Source organism: Urocitellus parryii, chromosome 8 (genome assembly GCF_045843805.1).
Source record: "Urocitellus parryii isolate mUroPar1 chromosome 8, mUroPar1.hap1, whole genome shotgun sequence".
Lineage (NCBI taxonomy): Eukaryota > Metazoa > Chordata > Mammalia > Rodentia > Sciuridae > Urocitellus > Urocitellus parryii.
In genome coordinates this window covers 75,144,353-75,163,610 of record NC_135538.1, presented here as the reverse complement: position 1 = coordinate 75,163,610, position 19,258 = coordinate 75,144,353, and the positions used below count along the sequence as shown (strand labels likewise).

Below are 19,258 nucleotides of genomic sequence, written 5' to 3'. Positions count from 1 at the left end.
CACACCCAGGAATAAGGTTGGAGTTTATCCTTGTTTGGGTTCATAAACATACATCTGGAAGGATAATTTTTTTTGCCTGATATTCAGCCCCCTCTTCCTCTGGCATTGGGGATTAAACTCAGGAATACTCTACACGGAGCTGCATTCCCAGCCCTTTTTATTTTATTATTTTCAGATAGGGTCTTGCTAAGTCGCCCAGTCTGGCCTTGAACTTGTAATCTTCTAACCCTCCCAAGTAGAAGGTATTACAGGTATGGATCACCATGGCTGGCTTCAGTATACTCAGTTCTTATGAAGCATATGCTCTCACAGGTCTAGGGTAATTAAATACATATTAAGTGATATAAAATGATCAATTGATTATTTTAAAGAAGAGATCCACTATTGCTATACTATATAAAGAACTAAACAGGAAATGAGGAGCTTGGGAAACTTCTGTTAAGTAACTGAAGCTTTATAGCCATGAAATAGAGGTAAATAATAGAAAAACCCAAACCATTATCTTTCTGCATGGTTCTAAGTGATATTAAGAAAGATGCTCTATAGACTGGAATTGGAAATAGGATAATAACAAATGGGCTTCTAGATGTCCCATATATGAACTGTCCTGCGATAGCTGAATAGTCAACTACCTCCAGGGCCTCAACCATCTGCAGATATGGTGTTTTTAATCACAGATGATTAGGCTTACAGATGTATCTTTCCAAAGGGAAAGGAACATAGGCAATTAATGAAGTACTATTAATACAGATACATTGAACCTGAGCATCATAATATACCTAAACATCACATCATCTTGGTCAGGAGAGTGAAAATTTAAAACTACTGGTAAATAAAAACACTTCCACAATACTATCCTGAAACCTAACATTTGCTCCATTAATGTAAAGATGATATTGTTTCATGTATTGTCAGAGATGCAATCAGTTATTAATACATTCCACTAATGGGTCTGAAATAGTATTTTTTTAGGAGCAGTTGTCTCGGAGCCTGTTGTCTGATGCTTTCAGATTGATTACTACTCCTACACAGGATGGTAGAACTAGTAGGCCCTCCGCACACCTTCCCTTAGTAGAAGTTGTTAGTTTTTAATTCCACATGAAACATTTTGGTGTTTAAAACTCACTTCAAGGAATTCTGTGGCTCTGCTAAAATGTGGTTAAGAGAAGGAATGCAAAACTACAAAGGGCTTCGTTAAGTTGGCTCACATTGTTCCCTGTCTTTGGGATTAAAGATAGGACAGGGCACTTTCCTATCCTAACACAGATTTATGGTACAGTTACCTTGGACTTGTGTCTATGGTTGTCCTCCTTGATGGTGACCTCAGAGGCATATTATTCAAATACATCTAATTTTTCTTCATTCTATTCTTACCTTTGTTATCCAGAATCTCTATATCTTTCAAACACTGACATTTTCAGTTTGTGTATCTTGAGCAAAAAAGGTAGCTTTATTTTTTCTTTTCTTTTTTTTTTATTTCTTTTTTTGGGGTACCAGGGATTGAACTCAGGGCACTTGACCATTGAGCCACATCCCCAGTCCTATTTTGTATTATTTAGAGCAGGGTCTCACTGAGTTGCTTAGTGCCTCACTTTTGCTGAGGCTGGCTTTGAATTCGTGATCCTTCTGCCTCATCTTCCCCAGCTGCTGGTATTATAGGATGCAGCACTGCACCTGCCATGAATAATATCTTTATCCTACAAATAATCAGAATGGTTTGGAGAGAATATCTAAAATCTTTTTAACACTTAATTATATATATAGTTTTTACATGTAAACATATTTTTTTTCAAAAAACTCTAATTTTGGGGCTGGGGATGTGGCTCAAGCAGTAGCATGCTCGCCTGGCATGTGTGAGGCCTGGGTTCAATCCTCAGCACCACATACAAATAAAGATGTTGTGTCTGCCAAAAACTAAATAAAAAAAATTAAATTCTCTCTCTCTCTCTCTCTCTCTCTCTCTCTCTCTCTCTCTCTCTCTCTCTCTCTTTAAAAAAATTCTAATCTTAATCAGGCTGAGATGAAAGTCCTCAGCCCAATAACCAATCCCATGATGGTGTAAATGTATTATTTTCTTTTATATTCTTCACAAAACAGGTTCATTGCTAACAGCTAATAATATAAAACTGGAGAAATCTTCACAAAATACATCTCTCCTCTTTCTCTCTCTTTTTGGTTCAAATGAAGATTTAAATCTGGCCACATTTGTAGGCTTGTTATCTATGATTAGGCTCATTTGCTTTTTAATGTTCTTCTTTATTTGCAGACTTTGGGCTTGGATGATTCTTCCCTACAAAAACACATACATAAGTACAAAGAAAGTGCCAAGTTTCACTGTAAACTGCCACAATGCAGAGCTCCAAATATTTGTTCTACTGATGTCCATTAAGCAAAAATGTGCAATGTGAAAACACAGAAATAGCTATTATCAGCTAGACTATGAAAATGAACATGTCTGTGTTCTGTATATTAGCAGGGCTTACTGGGGAGGAGATTAGGGAAGTTCACAGGATAGAATTATATTGATAATTTTTGGGGGGGTAAGAACATAACTTCCTGAGGCTTTGGTAGTGAAACAAGTATGAGCAATGTTTTTCAATAAGCAAAACAGAGGAAAGTATGAGAAACTGGCCCTTAAAATTAAACCTTACCAAAATGAAAAGTAATTTAAAATTTCTTACATCAGGGTATAAGGTGAAGGAGGAGCTGCCTGTGCCAAGTAAATCAGATGTTCCTATATGTATAAATTAAATTGTTTTGAAAGCAAATTAGACATTAACACCCACATATACCTATTTTCACTAAATATTAATTGATTTAAATAGAAAAAAAACAGAAACAAGAAAGGTGAAAAATGCACAACTTTTCCCACCATTGAAAGAATCATAAGATGCAGAGGAAGAAATGGAAGTGACCAATAAATAAGACCTATGTAAATGGTATTGTAGCTTTTATCACTGATTTTCTCTTCTCTAATCCATTTTACTATGATTTCAGAATGGACAGGTCAGTTGAATAGGCTTACATTAGTATTGAAATTCTTTGCATACTTCTCCCAGGGCCTCAGGCACCTGCTATTTCACTTGGTATTGGTGACAAAACCTTGTCTACTTGTTCCAGACATGCTTTAGATCCTAATCTCATCCTCTAGGATTAAACCTCTTGACTCTGTCACCAACCTCTGACTTTGAATTGGATAGGAAAATACCATCTGGCTGTCACTGGAATGAGAGGACTTAGCAAATAAGAGTGTCATGTTTGATTAAGGGATCTGGAGAAAATGGGAAAGATGAAAAAGGAAAGTTGCTGCCCCTAGGACAGACTGAAGAAACCACACTGAATTACTGAGGGAAGGAAAGGTTAACAGCTGTGCTGTTGCTACCTCCTCCAGCTTCTTGAGGAAAGACCTGACAAGCCAGATTTCCTGTATCTCTAAAGGTTGAGGAGGGTCCCTTAGGATCTGCCGCTACACAATTCCAGTCAAAGAACAAACTTTCCAAGTCTGTTACACTTGGTGTCAGGACTGTTCACATACTACTTATAATTTACAGACTACAACTACATTTAAACCAGAAACTTACCCTATATAGGACCACATGGTGGCCAAGGTATTTAAGCTGAGAGATTTTAGATGTGGTGGCTTCCCTGTGCGGATGTGACTCACAACACACTCACATCAACTCCTTGTCAACCTTAGAACCAAAATGCATCCTTTGTGGGGAGGGACTAGGGTGGAACATGGGAAGCTACATGTGAGGGTCTGAGGCCTCTGTGGTACCACTGCTATGCTGCCTGTTGTGTGAACAAGTAAAATTAGACAATGTAAGCCAACAGCATTTTGCAAGTTCATTCGTAATGTGAACCTAAATTTACTACTGGGGTCTTAACGAATAATTTTCTAGGTCTGACTATCAGTAACTGATACTTGAATTTTACTGTCTTTGAATTATTCTTTTATTCTATCTATACTATCCCAGCAATAAGTAATTATTTTAGGCAAATCATGTTAATCTGTGCCACACAAGAGTCCTGCTGAGCTGGGATCACCCAAATGATATATGTAGCAACTGCTTCACTTTAGTGGTAGAAATCTATCTAACAGTTTCTTGTAGAGTGATTTACACATTCTAAAACCAAATCTCAAACATCAAGGTATATTTCCCCACCAATGCCTTCAAAAACCACATAGGCATAGGCATCATAAGAAAATTGCTACACAAGCATATTTCTGTTTTAGTAAACAAAAAGAAATGTGCTGAATGAAAGTAAGGCAGATTATGAGCACACTAGGAGCCACAAGGTGACTTGTGTACAACTGTGATTTAAGACTAGTTTCATTAAATCCTGGGAAGTAATCAACCTCTATTATATAATAGCTTGTTTTTCAATTTCATATCTTGAAGGGTAAAGAAAGAAATGCACCCTGCAATTCATGTAATATGTTACATATAAAATATATTCATATTTCTACAAAATATTATTTTATTTTAATTTTATTAATTACCAGCTAGTAGATCTGCCGATGCTGATGAACTAGAAGCAGCCTGAGGTGCAGGTTGGGGTTCAGAAGCACTACTTCCAAATGCATCTATCCATTATCCATGGTGCAGCAAAAAAGTAAGAGAGTGTAAACAGTAAGTACAGGGAGTAAGAGTAATTTTATGTCATGCAGAGACATGCATAGATACAACATTCTGTATGGTGATTGAGTGAATTGAATTATCCTCTAAATAGCTTATTCTCTCAAAAGAGTTCTAAAATATTATATTTAGGAACCCCATTAACTTTAATAAACTTAATTCATGCAGCTGCAAAAGTAGCAACTCCACTTGCACCTAAATATCAAGTTTCAGCATTTGGGCACTTCAGGACCCAAGTTTTGAGATGCAGAATATCAGAAATTGTGACATCTCTGAACCCTCATGTACTCATCATGGCATATCCTTGATGCCTCAATGTGCAGTAGATGTTCAATGTGGGCATTACTTGCAAAAGATGGTATTTTAGCCCAGAGCCATCTACATTATGGATCTTCACAAAGTCACTCCAAACTCTTTTCCTGTAAAATGACTACTAACCGAAGACTTTAGATTTATCATCCAAATAAGTAGCTTAACAATTAATTCAATATATCTTCCTGTTTTAAGGTATATAAAGGAAGAAGAGAATATAGTTAAGTCAGGGAAACATTTTCCAATTCTTTGGAAGAATTTTAAAACATTAAAATCAATGTAAATAAACCATACGACACAGTGTATAACATCAAATATGTATGCTTTCAGTTTTGGCTGGCTTGTTTTCAATTCTGAATTATCTGGGTTATGTTTATACCACTTTTAAGAACTTAGGAATGTTGATTTAACCAACAGATCAGAATCATCAAGGAAGAACAGTATGAGGAAATTACAACCAGGTGATTATATATTCGGATGAACAAAAAGTTGAAAAAAAATGAAGACTTCAAATGAAAAACTATCTGGTTTTGTTAGGTCATGCACTGAAAATTATGATGATCTGATGAGGATGAAGGAGATGATGGCAAAGAAATAAAAAAGACCTTAGAAAAATAAGTTTACATTTAAGAGACAGAAGTAACTTTACTTCAAAAGAAAAAAAAATGATGAAATATAATGAAACAGAAGATCTAGAAACTACTCTGGAAAAAAATAAAAGAGACTCCTTAAATGTCAAAGGAGGAGAGATACGCACCCCCAAAAAGGTCTATCACGCCTGAAGACTCCACCTTTGCTGGAGAGGCAGTGGTTGCAGGAGATGGTGCTGCAAATGCATCCACTGCAGTGAAGCAGACACGAAGTGCATGTCATTCAACGGAAAATGAAACCAGGAGCCTTGACAAATGGCACCTTGAGACTGCATGGTTAACTCCAGGCAGAAGATTGTGTACAGTCTTAGCAGTTAAGAAAAGCAAGTAAAGAAGTACTGGGACTGAACTAGAAGATGATAGATTCCATGTTTTTATTATGTCAAAACGGATTCTATTATTATGTATAACTAAAAAGAAACAATAATAAAAAAAGAAAATCAAATAGATTTAAAAATACATATGTTCCCAAACGAAATAAAATTTAACTCCTTGAAGTCAGAGATTTAATGTGAAATTTTCTTGAGACCTTTTTCATAAGTGGATTCTGAGTTTAAAAGAACATAAGACTGTTCTCAAGTTGTTGCATGGGCCTCTCCAGGTATAACCCCCATGAGACAGCTCTGAAGGCTGGGCCCTGGCAAAGCACTCACCGGATAAGAGGTCAGCAGTGAGAGTACTCTCAGGCGCAGGAGAGGCCCCTTGTGGTGGAGAGGAGAAAGCATCTTCCAAAAGTGAAACAAACCAAAACCAAGCAGAAGTAAGTAGCAGAAAGCTGAAATCAAAGTCACAAATCTAACGAATGCATTATCACAGGTGAGTACAAAGGTTATTCATGAAAACATCTAAGAAAACTAAATTGAAAGAAAAACAAAGGATTGCTTTGGTTTTACCTGTACCAAACAGGTCTATGCTAGGAGCAGCATCTGGCTTAGGCGCTGCAGCAACTTCAGGAGCAGACTCAAACAGATCTAAGACCAAGAACACACATGCCTTTACTCAATTTGAAAACCAAGCCTGAAACAGCACCACTCCCCGGTTCTGAATGAGCAGTTGGCAGAATTCTGAATTAAGTAGCACATGGTTTCTAAAGAACCATTCAGTGACAGGGCACTCATGCAGGAAGGCTTGGCTACGCAGTACATCTCAAGGACCAGAATTCAATCCATCAGATGGAAAGAGTTCAACAACAACAAGAACAAAAAAAATTACCACCAAAGATATCTAGAGCAGGAGGAGCGGTGGTGGAGGCTGCGGCGGCAGAGGTGGTGGAGGTGGTGGTGGTGGCGGCGGCGGCGGCTGCGGCAGCAGTAGTGGCAGCAGTGGCAGCTGCAGCGGCGGGAGCAGGAGAAGGGGCGGTTGCGGGAACTGGAGGGGCTGTGCTAGCTGTAGGGGTAACTACAGGAACGCTGCTCTCAGGTGGCTTCATTGCAAAGAGGTCCAGCTCAGGTGCCGCCTCTGCACTACCTTCAGACGGGGCAAAGGGGTCTTTTGGAAAGCAAAGTGGAGACATACAGAGCATCAGCAAGGAAAGAGACAAGAGACAGTGGTGTAAGTACCGGTAAGAGACAGCTTACACACATTTACACACTAGCTAGGCCTCAGGCTGCTTGGATTTAACTACTATCCTATTAGCAGGGGTCAGTGACTAGAATGTTTTTCTAAAGAAAAAAAAAATAAATATAGTATAGGTACCACAAATTAAGAATCTGAAACACTGTAAAGTGCTGTGAGATTAGCCTATAGTCTAGGATCCGTGGTTGTTATCCTTCAAATGCTTCCTTAATCTAATCAGTTCGGTAGCTTTGAAAGTTCATTAAAACATGCCGATATAGTTGAACTCAATGTTACAAAAGAGTACAATATGGCATTAGAAGAAAAAAAAAAAAAACAAACATTAAGAGAGCATACTTGCACTGACAAAAATTGTCAATTGTGAGGAATTGTCAATTTTGATAAGTATGCACTTCATTGTCTTAATGTTTTACAGGCTGGCACCATTTATTCAGTTATGATGAATGATAGTTTACACTCAGAAGAAAATAAAATTAGAAAAACATATGGCCACATCTAACTACATGGGTTTCACATTAGGACAGAAAAGTAACAGACGGGCTCGTGACTGTAAACCCACCATTTCCTGAGCATGCATCAAGTGCTGCCGCTACGGGGGTTGGGGTAGCTGGTGCGGCGGCCCCTTCGGATGCTGCAGGGGCCTCCCCAGGAGAAGCTGCAAAGGCATCTTGGGCGCGGTTTTTAAAACAACAGAAATTAAAGGAATAAAAGAGAAGAAAATATAGTAAAAGAACCGAGTTAAATTGTGAAGAAAGCTCCCTTATACAACATGAATTTTTAAAAATGCATTTTTATGGCCCATGCACTTTTGGCAATCATAAAACGATTATTCTTTGTGCACCTTCATGTTAGTTAACATGCAAATGGAGGAGGATCGATACTGCTGAGGCCTATAAGGATCCAACCAGATTCTCATTGTATAAGGGCTCTGAGAAGCATGTTTTATGTATCATTAGAAATTAATGGATGTGAAAATTAAAATACAAAAATAATTTTATCATGTAATTTAAGCCATTAAACTTTCATGTCCAGGTGATACTTATTCACTGTGTTACTACAATGTCTTTTTTTTGATGCAAATAATATTAAATAGATGATGGCAATGTAAACAATTTAATTTTAAAATTTTTTATGGTCTAGTACAGACAAAATTATACTGTCAACATGAAAAGTTTACTAACTATTCATAAATGTTAAGTCTTTACTATCCAAGAAAATTAGCATCAAATACTTATTTTAAAGGAATAAAGATAAACAAATTAGGTCATGATGCTATAATTTCTTCATTTCTACTTAAATTTGTTGTTTTAAAATATTATTGTATTTTCCTAGTTTTTTGGAAAATGATTTATTTTTGACAGATTAAAATAAGACGATGAGTACACTTTTATTTATAGGAGGAAGTTCACTAACATCCAGCAGGACCAGTTTAAAAATACCTACTTAATAAATGGCTGGTATATGCATTCCCAATGCACTTCTGCCAGCACACCATGTTAATTATGGTAAAGTACCCTTGGGTTCAATCCCCAGTACAAAGGAAAAAAAAATGAAAGAAAGAATTTGTTAAATATGGTTGGGAAATGCCACACAGTATATTCCTTATCCCCCTCCTCAGAGATTTATTTGGGATATTAGGATCTAGGAAGTCCTACAGTCAAGATACTTGCTTCTCAGTTGACCTCCATATGCCCCAAATTGGGCTAGGTACAACACACATTTAATTGACACACCAAGGCCTAGTGTTTTGTGGAATATGAAAGCACCAAATTTTGAGACTCATTTCAAAGGGCCTTTATAAAAACACAAGTAACATATAGAGTAATTTGATCTGCTTCTCTCAGCTATACTGAGGGAATATATGTCATGTCTGGAGGCCCAATAAATAATTTTGGGGAATGAAAACTACATGGAGGGACAGGCAAAACTACATCCCCAGATACCAGAAGACTTCAAGCACCATGAAACCCTAAGAGAAGGGCAGAAAAACACAAGAAAAGTATAAGAGGAGGTTGAGGGGACCATACATTTTCTGCTTTGTCAGGTCTGTTTTTCTTTTCATCCCTATATGACCTGGAATGGAGGCCAATAATAGTGGGAAGAGTAGAAACAAACAGTAGTCATAGTTTCAACATTATTAAATCTGAATCTTGCAACTATCTTGTACTTCTAGTACTTTCATTCTGTAGCTAAGAGAACCAAGGCTTAAAGATTTTAAGTGTTCTCACCATAGGAAATGATTCATGAGCTAATACATGTGTTAATTGGCTTGATTTAGCCATTTCACAATATATATGTATTTCAAAACATCATGTTGTACATGACTATATATATATAGTCAAAATTCTAAAAAGTCGCATAACTTGACCAAGGTCATACAGCCAGCAAATGGCAGAGTTTGGATTTGGCCTGTAGCTGTCTGGTGGAGTGTGTGTGTTTCCCCACTGTACTGCGCTGTTATGTACCATGAGGCCTTCTATTAAATGATTCCTTCCTTCTAAGATGATACATGTATTCATGTCAGGGGTCAAGGAGATATTCATGGGCTCTCTAGGTTATCACTTAGGTTTAAGTAGGTGAAATCTGTATTTATAGCTCCACCCTTAGGAGAAGGTTCCCCTGCCACATGTCACCAACACATCTCCTTCTAAATGCTGCTCTTGTTAAGACTAAACATTAAGAACTTAACTCATCTCCTTCTGTCAAAGCTTTTCTTAAAGGTAAAATCCCCAGGAGCTCCAGTCCCCAGCTGTCTGAGTCTGCTCAGTCCAGGAGAAGGAGGTATGAATGAGTCTCCAGATGCCACCACCATCACTGTTGAAGTGTGGTCACAAAAAGGATTCTGAGTGAGAACTGCCCCACGGGGCCCAGTCAGCCCTCAGAATTGTGGGGGAAAATAAAATTTTCATGTTGTTAAAAAAAAAAGACAAGAAAAGTTTCTTTGAATACCTAGCTCCCCCACCCCCCATTATCAGTGGCAGCATTATCTTTCTAGTTTTGCAAACCAAGCTTTTTCCAATCCAGTTATTTTCCCCCTGTTAGCCATTCGCAGTTCATTTCTACATTCTGCCAGTTTTTCAACTAGTGCTATTTCCTGGAAATGCATGCTCCTGCTCCTCCATACTTATGGACTCAGAGGGCCAGACCCTCACCAGCAAACTGAGCTGACTGCTGCAACCTACTGTTTCTTTCTTTTCTTTTTTTTTTTTCCTTCTAGCACTCTGAAAAGAATTTTCCTCTAATACTTTTAATCACATGACTACTTTCTCAAAACTTCCAGTACCTACTGATTCTCCTAGTCAGAACTGATCTCCAGTTTACTACAGCCACATATGCCATTTACCACTCCTATACTCAGCACAAAGACAACCATTGTCATCAATGTCTGGTTCCCTTTACCCCAGATAATAAAACGCTTACAGGAAATCTAGTTGTAAGTGATTATGTACTTACTTAAGTACTTAAGTACTGGTTTTAAGGAAGGTCTATTAACTTACTTCTCTAATTAACTCGTAGAAATGGAGTCAGGCTTGTGAGCTAAGTTCTCTGGTTTCGAGGTGCTTTGTTTTATGCTCACAGACCTGTCTGCATGAAGGATTGTTCACAAATTGACAAAAGTTCATTAAAAGGGTCCCCTTGTGGGTATGTTGAGGAATTAATACCAACAGAGCATTCTAGTGCTTGGAAAATCCCAGGTTGCTATAAACCCATGTGTTATGTTAGTGAAGTTTGCATAAATGAAAAATAGGATGTTTTAAAATATTTTGTCTTTCATTTTTATCAATATCTATGTATTTTACTGAATTGTTAAGCATATTATTGCCTTATAATTTTGTTCTGCATGACCACAAAAAGCAGATTCTATTTCTTAAAAGTTTACCTTAAAAAAATAAAGCATTTAGTAAATGTATCTGAAAAGACATTTTTTAATGACTTAAATGAACTACCTGCATTGATAGGACTAAAATACTATGTGGATATCACTTTGAATATTTCTTTAAAAACAACAGATATTTTCTATTTTCCAAATCTATAATTCATGTATAATACTAAAAGACAGAAAAACTTAAATGTTTTTGGATTTCATAATTATGAAACTAAACAGTGATTTTTCTGAAATTGAAAGCCATTAAGCTTATTTTCATAGAAATCTACTTACTTGTCATAAATATTACTTGCAACCTGAAGAAGATATATTTTAAAGTTGAATACACAAAATATAACTGGTGACCTTATTAGAGTTTTCCCACTTGCCCAATTTAGAGAGACAATATATTAAAATGGTCACACAATATGCTCAAAGAGATTTAAGTTTATGTTTCTATTTAAAGTAAAATTTCTAAGTGACTTCTTATAAACCAACTAAGCACATGCAAGATAACAGGAAAACAGTGAAATATATAGACACCTGGAGACAGAGGATAGAGCTTTGACAGCTGTCAGAGGCCAGGAGACACTTCACAGAATTATGCAGATCAATAGAATGATTATGATGAGATTTGCAGATGAACTCATCTTTGCTCATTTTCCAGCCAGATGGCTAGGAAGAATACTGATCACAAGGGCAGTCCTGTTCTTTGGCATTAAGTTATGTGACTGAAGTACTAGTCCTTGAAATTTGTATTTAAAGGTAAAAAAGAATGTCATATGAAAAAAAATTTCAAACATAAATATTTTCCTATTTGATAAATAAAATCAAAGTAGTGACAAATGACAAGGACAAACCACATAACCGCCCAAAGACTATTTCAGAGAAATATCTTAGGTTTTATTATTTAAGAAGGCTATGAGAGACACAAAATAGAGTTGACTGATTTCTCAGAGGTAATCAAACTCCTAACAGGTGGACTAGAAACCAAAAATTTAAATAGCAAAAACTGTAGAAAGATTTCAGCACATAATCATTATCTATCCTGTCCACATTTTCCATTTTCCTTCTAGTTTTTCTATTAACAGAAACCTATGGGAAACCACCCAAACCCAACACCAATAAAGGGGGCGGGGAGAGGGAGGTAAGAAGTTGATTTTATATATTTAAGCTAAAACTTAAAATTTTGATTTCCGATACAGTGGTATAACTGAAAACACCAACTTTCTTTTTTGGGGGACTCTTCGTAATAAAACATTGAAGGGTGTGTAACCCTCTCTCCTCTGCTTTTTGGAAAACAGGCTTCTCCTTGTAGGCATGGCAGCATGGTGAAGGGGAACAAAATCTCCCTTGTGAGCCAGTGACTGCAATGCCGTGACAAGCAGCTAAGCACTACTTATCCTGGGCAACCTCAGAGACTGGGGCAGGGCCGCAGATGAGTGGTATGTGACAGTGCCTAAGTGTGTCTTCCCAGGGGAGGGCACTGATCCCACCAGGGCAGGCCAAGTCCCTCCTGCCCTATCATTTGTTCCCTCTAAATTCCTTACTACATTCTCAAAATGCTCTGGTAAAGATATTATATGGTAATGAAGAAATACAAAACTATAATGACTATAACACTACTCAGTATTTGTATCTGATATGTGCACTTCTCTAGGTTTGGACACCAGCTCCACTCAAATGGAAATATATAAATAAACTGCCTTCAGATGGTTCATCGGGTCCAGGAATATTACACTGGCAGAGTCTAGGGTATTTTACATTTGCTTGGAAAGCACATTTCTAGACAATCATTTCAAAGACTGACCTAAACCTGTTTTCAATCAGCATGTCAAGTACTGCTTCAGATGTTGTCTCAAAGTTCCAAAGTCCAAGATGATGCTTTTTTTAACTTGGACAGAACAAGCTGAAAGTTGCAAAAATTAGGCATACCCCTAAACTTTCTTTAGAGAACTCCAAATCTGAGCTATTCTTACATGTTTTTCATCCTAAATATTAATAAATAATTTAAGAGTATTTACCTCCCATATTCTTCAAATAGTCTCTGGGCTGGTTCTAATCTGGCCCCAAAGTCAAACGTGAATATGACAGAGAAGTTTGTCTCATTCATATGTAATGACTGCAGGGCAAGAGCATGTATGGGATCAGAGTTCTGGCAGGAACTTAAATCCTAAACTGAGATCAAACAAGCTTAACCTATTGCAACCTCAGCTACAAAAGGGGACAAAGTTGATGGATTTAGCAAAGATAATTACATATGAACAAACACTGGAAAAGTACCTATGCACTCTGCCATGCTGTTATATAATGTAAAAAGATGCCTTAACTCGCAGGTAATTTGAGCCATCCCGAAAGGAAAATTAAAGAGTAGAGATGTGACTGACTAACCTCCAAAGAGATCCACGTCAGCAGTGACAGCCGTCACAGTGGTGGTAGTTGAGGCAGAAGCTGAAGCAGTTGCAATTTCAGCAGTTGTGGTGGGAGGGGTAGGTTCTGGTGCGAACGGGTCTGAAATCTGTGCTTCAGAGGGAACAGAGGAAAGTGCAGCCAAAGAATCTGCATTTCACCAGAGAAGGAGGGCAAATGGAAGCAAAGGAAAGGAAAGGACAAATAAACCAGATCCCCAAAAGTCAAAAGACGACAGTTACTAAGACACAGAAGTCTGTCCAAAAAAAGTTTGAAAATAAAGCTCTACTCACCCTCTCCCAAAAGGTCTATTGATGTCCAACGTGCGGCAGCATATGAAGAAATAAGAGCTCAAGCTGAAACATTCGACCATACCAATACCCAAGCCGGGCCAGGCACAGAATAAAGATATGTTGGCTTTATGGACCTTCCCAGACCATTTGTGATTAAAGCATACATGCACTATCTGTTATTACCATGGAACTTTCAAGCTGGAAGAGACCTTAGGGATCCTTTAGAGGAACTTCCAGTTTTATAGATGGGAAAATGGAGGGCAAGGGTGGTCAAGAGACTTCACCTGAAATCTGGCCTCAACAAATTACCTGAGAATTCAGGCATCTTTTTATATTATATAATAGCATGGCAGAGTGCATAGGTACTGTTCCAGTGTTTGTTCATATGAAAAACTCATTGTACTTCCTACCAGATATATCATTTCATCTGCTTTGGCTGATTTCACTGTACTACAAACATCAGTTCTGAAGAAAAGATAGCTGAACTTGGTCAACCTTCCTCATTTGATATATAATTTAGGCCTGGAATGCCAGAGAATAACTTTGAGCTTTATAATAGCTGTAGGTTAGATAACAGAATATACCAGTACCAAAGAAGTAAAAGGAAGCTTAGGTGCTAGGAGAAAGAAACTAGAACCTAAAATATTTTCTTTTTCATCAGTTTCATACTATCTGATGTTTTTCAATGTGATGTATAATTTTGACACTTAAAAACAACTATATGACAATATGTATGAAGAATTGAGAGGCACTGTGAGGCATTAAAGCTTTTCAGACTTTCTGAGGTCATCCTGCTGCCAGGAGGTTCAGACTTTCTTAGTGTCCAACAGTGGAATTACAGTTAGCATCCTAAATAAACAACCTAAGAGGGGTTATTCTTAATTACATAATAACTTCAGGTTAAGCATTCAAATGTCCTGGGACATTCTCACATATACTCTGTTGTGTGATATATCTCAGGGCTTACATTTAAATTTATGAATGCCATTGGGAATTTATTTTAATCATGAAGAGATTTTATTGAAATTCATTAGGAAGCTATTTTTAGGGCCTCAAAAACAATGTGAGAACTCAGTAAAACAAAATTTCTAGAAGATATCTAAAACACTGAGAACATAAAATTGACATTGAAAATAATCACATTTGTTTAACACTACAAAAAATACACTACCCCACACACAGCTGTTACAATATAGCATCGTCTTCAATCACTAGGAATTAGCAGCTTAAATACAAAGAGATGGTAACTATCATTTCTCCCTTTCACATTATAGTTGTTTACTTCAATTTTTTAAGGATTATAAATTGTGTTATTTTGCTTAGAAATTAGAGAATTTACTTATTAGTATTTCACCCTAAACTTTTCTCTTGCTATGAAATGTTGCAATTATGGAGTTTTGTGGTGATAAAAATGCTGTCTAGTCATGAAAAGCTGACCATTCAGCCCAGTGTGGAGACCCAAACTGGCAATTCCAGTGAGTCAAGGGTTTCTCAAGTTTGAGGTCAGCTTTCACAACTTCGTGAGACCCTGAAGCAACTTAGTGAAACTTGTCTCAAAATAAAAATTAAAAAGGACTGGGAATGCAGCTCAGTGGTAAAGCCCTGCCTCAGGGGAAAAAAAAAAAAAAAGAAGAAGAAGAAGAAGAAGGACCATCCAGCCCTAAATCCCTAAACCAAGGCTTCTAGAAGCCAGCCTATAGTGCCTTTGTACCGATAATTAAAAGTGCTCCCTCTAGTGGTAAAGGTTAGAAAAAGAAAAGCACCTCTTCCTTTCATCACTAAAGGGTCAGTAAGTTCTAAATTTGGAAAATATGAAGACATTTTTATTTAAATGACTGAAGGAATTAAAAATAACTCATCTACATATGACTGAAAAAATTTTGTTTAACAAACACATTTACAATTTTATAATTAAAACTAAATTTTAAATTGTAAAATTCTATTGAAGTCACTTACATGAATTTTACAGCTGAGAAAATTTGATTTAGGGGTATTTGATTCGAAACATTCTTAAACAGGAAAATATAATACATTGTGTAAAACATTACTGTAATGAAAAGATATTATTAGCAAATTGAAACTATTTTAAAAAAATCTCAAAATGAAAAAGGGCACACAAGAATAATACCCTCATAAATATTTTCGTTTTTCAGCTGAAATTTAATATATTTAAATGAAGCTTCAAGAACAATCTAAACAAATTGAAAACTTCAGAGTTAGGAGTTGAACATTTCAATATAGAAGGTTTGAACATTTAAAATGTAAATAAGCCGACATTTAAAATGTTCATGTTTGTAGTTAGCAATTTTATTTCTGAAGTAGTTAACTTTCTGTCATTTTTGTTACCCAAAAACTTGGAATTAAGATTAAGAGATTGCAGAATGTACTTCTGATGTTATGCTGATATACTATATATCAGTCCACCCCAAAATTATTTATGTATCTTCATTTGACTTTGCTATTTACTATTAAATAAAGACTGATTCTGAAAGGATCTATTAAGTTACAAATCTTGTCTGCTAATGATGCAAATTATTTCTGTCTGGGATCAAGATCATGATTTTTGTTGCTAACAAGGTACTAACAAGTTTTACCATCTTATTCGAACATTCTTTTTTTTTTTTTTAAGTGTCTATGAACACACAGTTCCTCAAAACACTCTCTGAACCAGCTGTATCATCTAACTGATTTCCTTTTACTGAGTTTCTAAGTCTTTTACTTGTGCTGCTTCTATAGTTGTGCCATGTTTTGAAAATTTTTATTATGATAGTTTGATGTAATAGAGCATGATATTAAAAAATAACTCCTTGCAGCTTTGAGAATCTTGTAGCAATTACCTTAACTTTATATGAGTATAAAATACCTTTAATAAATATTTATAAAAGGTAGATTTTTCTGAGATCCATGAATCAAACAGGAAATAACTGCTTAGATATGATTATTCTTGATCAGAGTAGTGTGGATTTTTTTTCTGACACAAACAAGAATTCTGTAATAGATTTCAATTTTATGAAGTCAAGTACAATGTGAATAAAACCAGTTCAGGCCTAATGCCATCCAAGAACTACACCAGATCAAGCCAAATTAGAAATGCTGCCTTGAGTAAGATAAATTCACGGGAATATTCAATTCCTTTAAAGCACTAATCTGTAGAGAATAATTTCTAAAAATAATCAGAATCTTAGAATTACAAAGAAAAAATACTTCCTTTGTTACAATTTTTAAAATATAAGCATGTATGTAAAATAAAAGTATTTAACTACTTGAACATTTAAACTGTATTATATTTTCTCTGTCTCTTTCTCAGTTTATACTTCAATCAGTAGATATCATTCTTAGCATTTTCTCTCCAAGCTTCTAACATTGTTTTGGATGACTGGAAGGTACATATAACAATTTACTTGAATAAAAATAATCCTGTAATGCCAGTAGAATGTCAGGCCTGTTCCATTCCACTCACCTCCCCATGCAGTAGCTCCTCCAGCAGGTGGCGGTGCTGGGGCCGCAGCTGCTGCTGCTCCTGCAGAGAAGTCTGGTTGGAGGTCCAGCAGATCACTGGATGGTTTAGAAGTGCTGAAAGGAAAATACAACTTTAAAAATCAGATGTTGAAATTTCATAATGTTAAGCTGTTCCTAAAGACTTTTGAGAAGATATAAAAGTTCTGCCACAGTAGCACAAAAGAAGACATGGTGCAATACAGAAATAAATTGACGTGTTTATTCCAGTAACACTTTATTTACAACAGTAGTGAGCTGGATTTGATCCATGGGTAGTATTCTTTATGGCAATAAAAATCATAACCTGAAGATTATTTTTCCTCTACTTCTAAAATTTTTTTAGATAGGAAAAAATTCATGTCTTGTAAAGAATTTATAAACCAAGGAATACTAAAGTCAATAATTAATTGTGAATATACCTTTTTCCTAAATTAGATTATAATATATGAAGTTTTTTTCAAAACAGTAGTTCTATTATTATCTTGTTTACATATTAGTTTTCCAAACAATATGCTTTTGAAGAAAGGATTATGCTGTTTTCAAAAACTGTTTTAAGACCTCTAAAAACATTGCTTAGTTTAGATGTTCATTTCATAAATACAAGTGGACTAAGTAGCAGAAAAGGAAAACATATTTATCATTAAGAGCTTAATCAGGGGTTGGAGGTATGGTTCGGTGCTGGCGCTTTTGCCTAGCATGCGTGAGGCCCTGGTTTCCATTCCCTGTACCACCAAAAAAAAAAAAAAAAAAAGCTTAAGAGTCTTATCAGAGATTTCATAAGAAGCAATTTATCTTAATGCAGTAGCAGAAAGGACTTGGTTTTACCAAGCTTGCTTGCTATTATAAAAAGCAGAACCAAGCAATTAAAACATATAGTTAACATGGGTATGATCCCTGAATTTACGGCTCAGTTAAAAATTCAAGTCTCCAATTTCAAGGTATTCATAGTCACATTTATAGGTATTACAATAGGAGATAAGAATCCTCTTAAGGTCTCAAAGCAAAAGAACAAAGACTTGAGCCAAAATTTTTATTTGAAGAAGCCCCAACAAGTTGGTGATTCTTTTGGTAGCTCTGAGATTTCACAGAATGCACAATCAGACCAACCTTTCTCACTACTGCTGACACGCAGGTGATATGAAAGCTGATTAGAAATACCCTGAAAGCTTTTCCCTATTGCCTGAGTTTGGGTTCCTTGTGTGCCCACCTAACTGGCCTACAACTCCAAGTTTGTCGTTGCTGTTATTTTTAAAGCATTTTGAAACACCTTTTAAATTTTCCACAAGAAGAAACTAATCTTAGTAGACATTTTCCAGGTCAGCCAATATCAGAAGAACCTACAGGTATGTGCATCATTCATCATTCTTCCTCTTCCTTTCCCAAATGTGTAAGCAACAAGGTAATCTGTATAGCTTAGATATTTCTAAACATCAAAGAGGTACAAGCCTAAGCACCTGCAAGAGTGTGAGAGAATTTATTTTAATCATGAAGAGATTTTATTGATATGTTGTGTGTCAAAAACAATCTCAGATATCACATTACCAGGAAGTGATTGCGTTTGGTGAAATCATGTGGGTACCATACATGAAAAGAAAACCAAAACCTGATTAAAATATTAACAATCAGTTCATGGCATACTCATTGACTGACCTGACTGGGACAGCCGCAGATGCAGTGGCGAATAAATCAACTGGTGGAGATGTGTCAATAGTTTTAGCTGGTGTAGAATTAGGAGACGTCACGGTTGTGGCTGGCGAAGACTGAAATTGAAGATGCACAACACACCCTTGTCAAATATGAATCCACAGGACACAGAGCAAAAGGAGTTTTGCTTTGCAGATCTATGACATTCCCAGCAATTTTTGGGTAATTCCTCATAGGAGAAAAAAAAAAATCTCAAGAAAATTTGAAATCAAGAATTGTAATAATCAATTGTAATAATCATTCCTGTATAAAACATGCCTTAAATTTTAAAAGTTAAATAAAATATACTTAAAAAAATTTTTTTCACCTATA

The 19,258-nt window shown here is 36.2% G+C and overlaps 1 protein-coding gene across 31 annotated transcripts in view; it reads right to left on the bottom strand.

The window, feature by feature from the left end:
* Snap91 (synaptosome associated protein 91) overlaps positions 1-19,258 on the bottom strand; it is a 120,279-nt gene that overhangs the window by 24,421 nt on the left and 76,600 nt on the right. For 12 of the 31 annotated variants that reach the window (XM_026410528.2, XM_026410531.2, XM_077802166.1 and 9 more), the window contains 10 exons: positions 18,893-19,002; positions 17,205-17,317; positions 13,745-13,759; positions 13,434-13,601; positions 7,737-7,844; positions 6,815-7,090; positions 6,496-6,573; positions 6,256-6,327; positions 5,710-5,793; positions 4,505-4,588 (listed from right to left, as the gene is read on the bottom strand). In XM_026410528.2, the coding sequence (XP_026266313.2) occupies positions 4,505-4,588; positions 5,710-5,793; positions 6,256-6,327; positions 6,496-6,573; positions 6,815-7,090; positions 7,737-7,844; positions 13,434-13,601; positions 13,745-13,759; positions 17,205-17,317; positions 18,893-19,002 (1,108 nt within the window). The remainder of the gene's footprint in view (positions 1-4,504; positions 4,589-5,709; positions 5,794-6,255; positions 6,328-6,495; positions 6,574-6,814; positions 7,091-7,736; positions 7,845-13,433; positions 13,602-13,744; positions 13,760-17,204; positions 17,318-18,892; positions 19,003-19,258) is intronic. The other 19 variants (XM_077802175.1, XM_077802176.1, XM_077802177.1 and 16 more) reach the window with 13 other exon arrangements.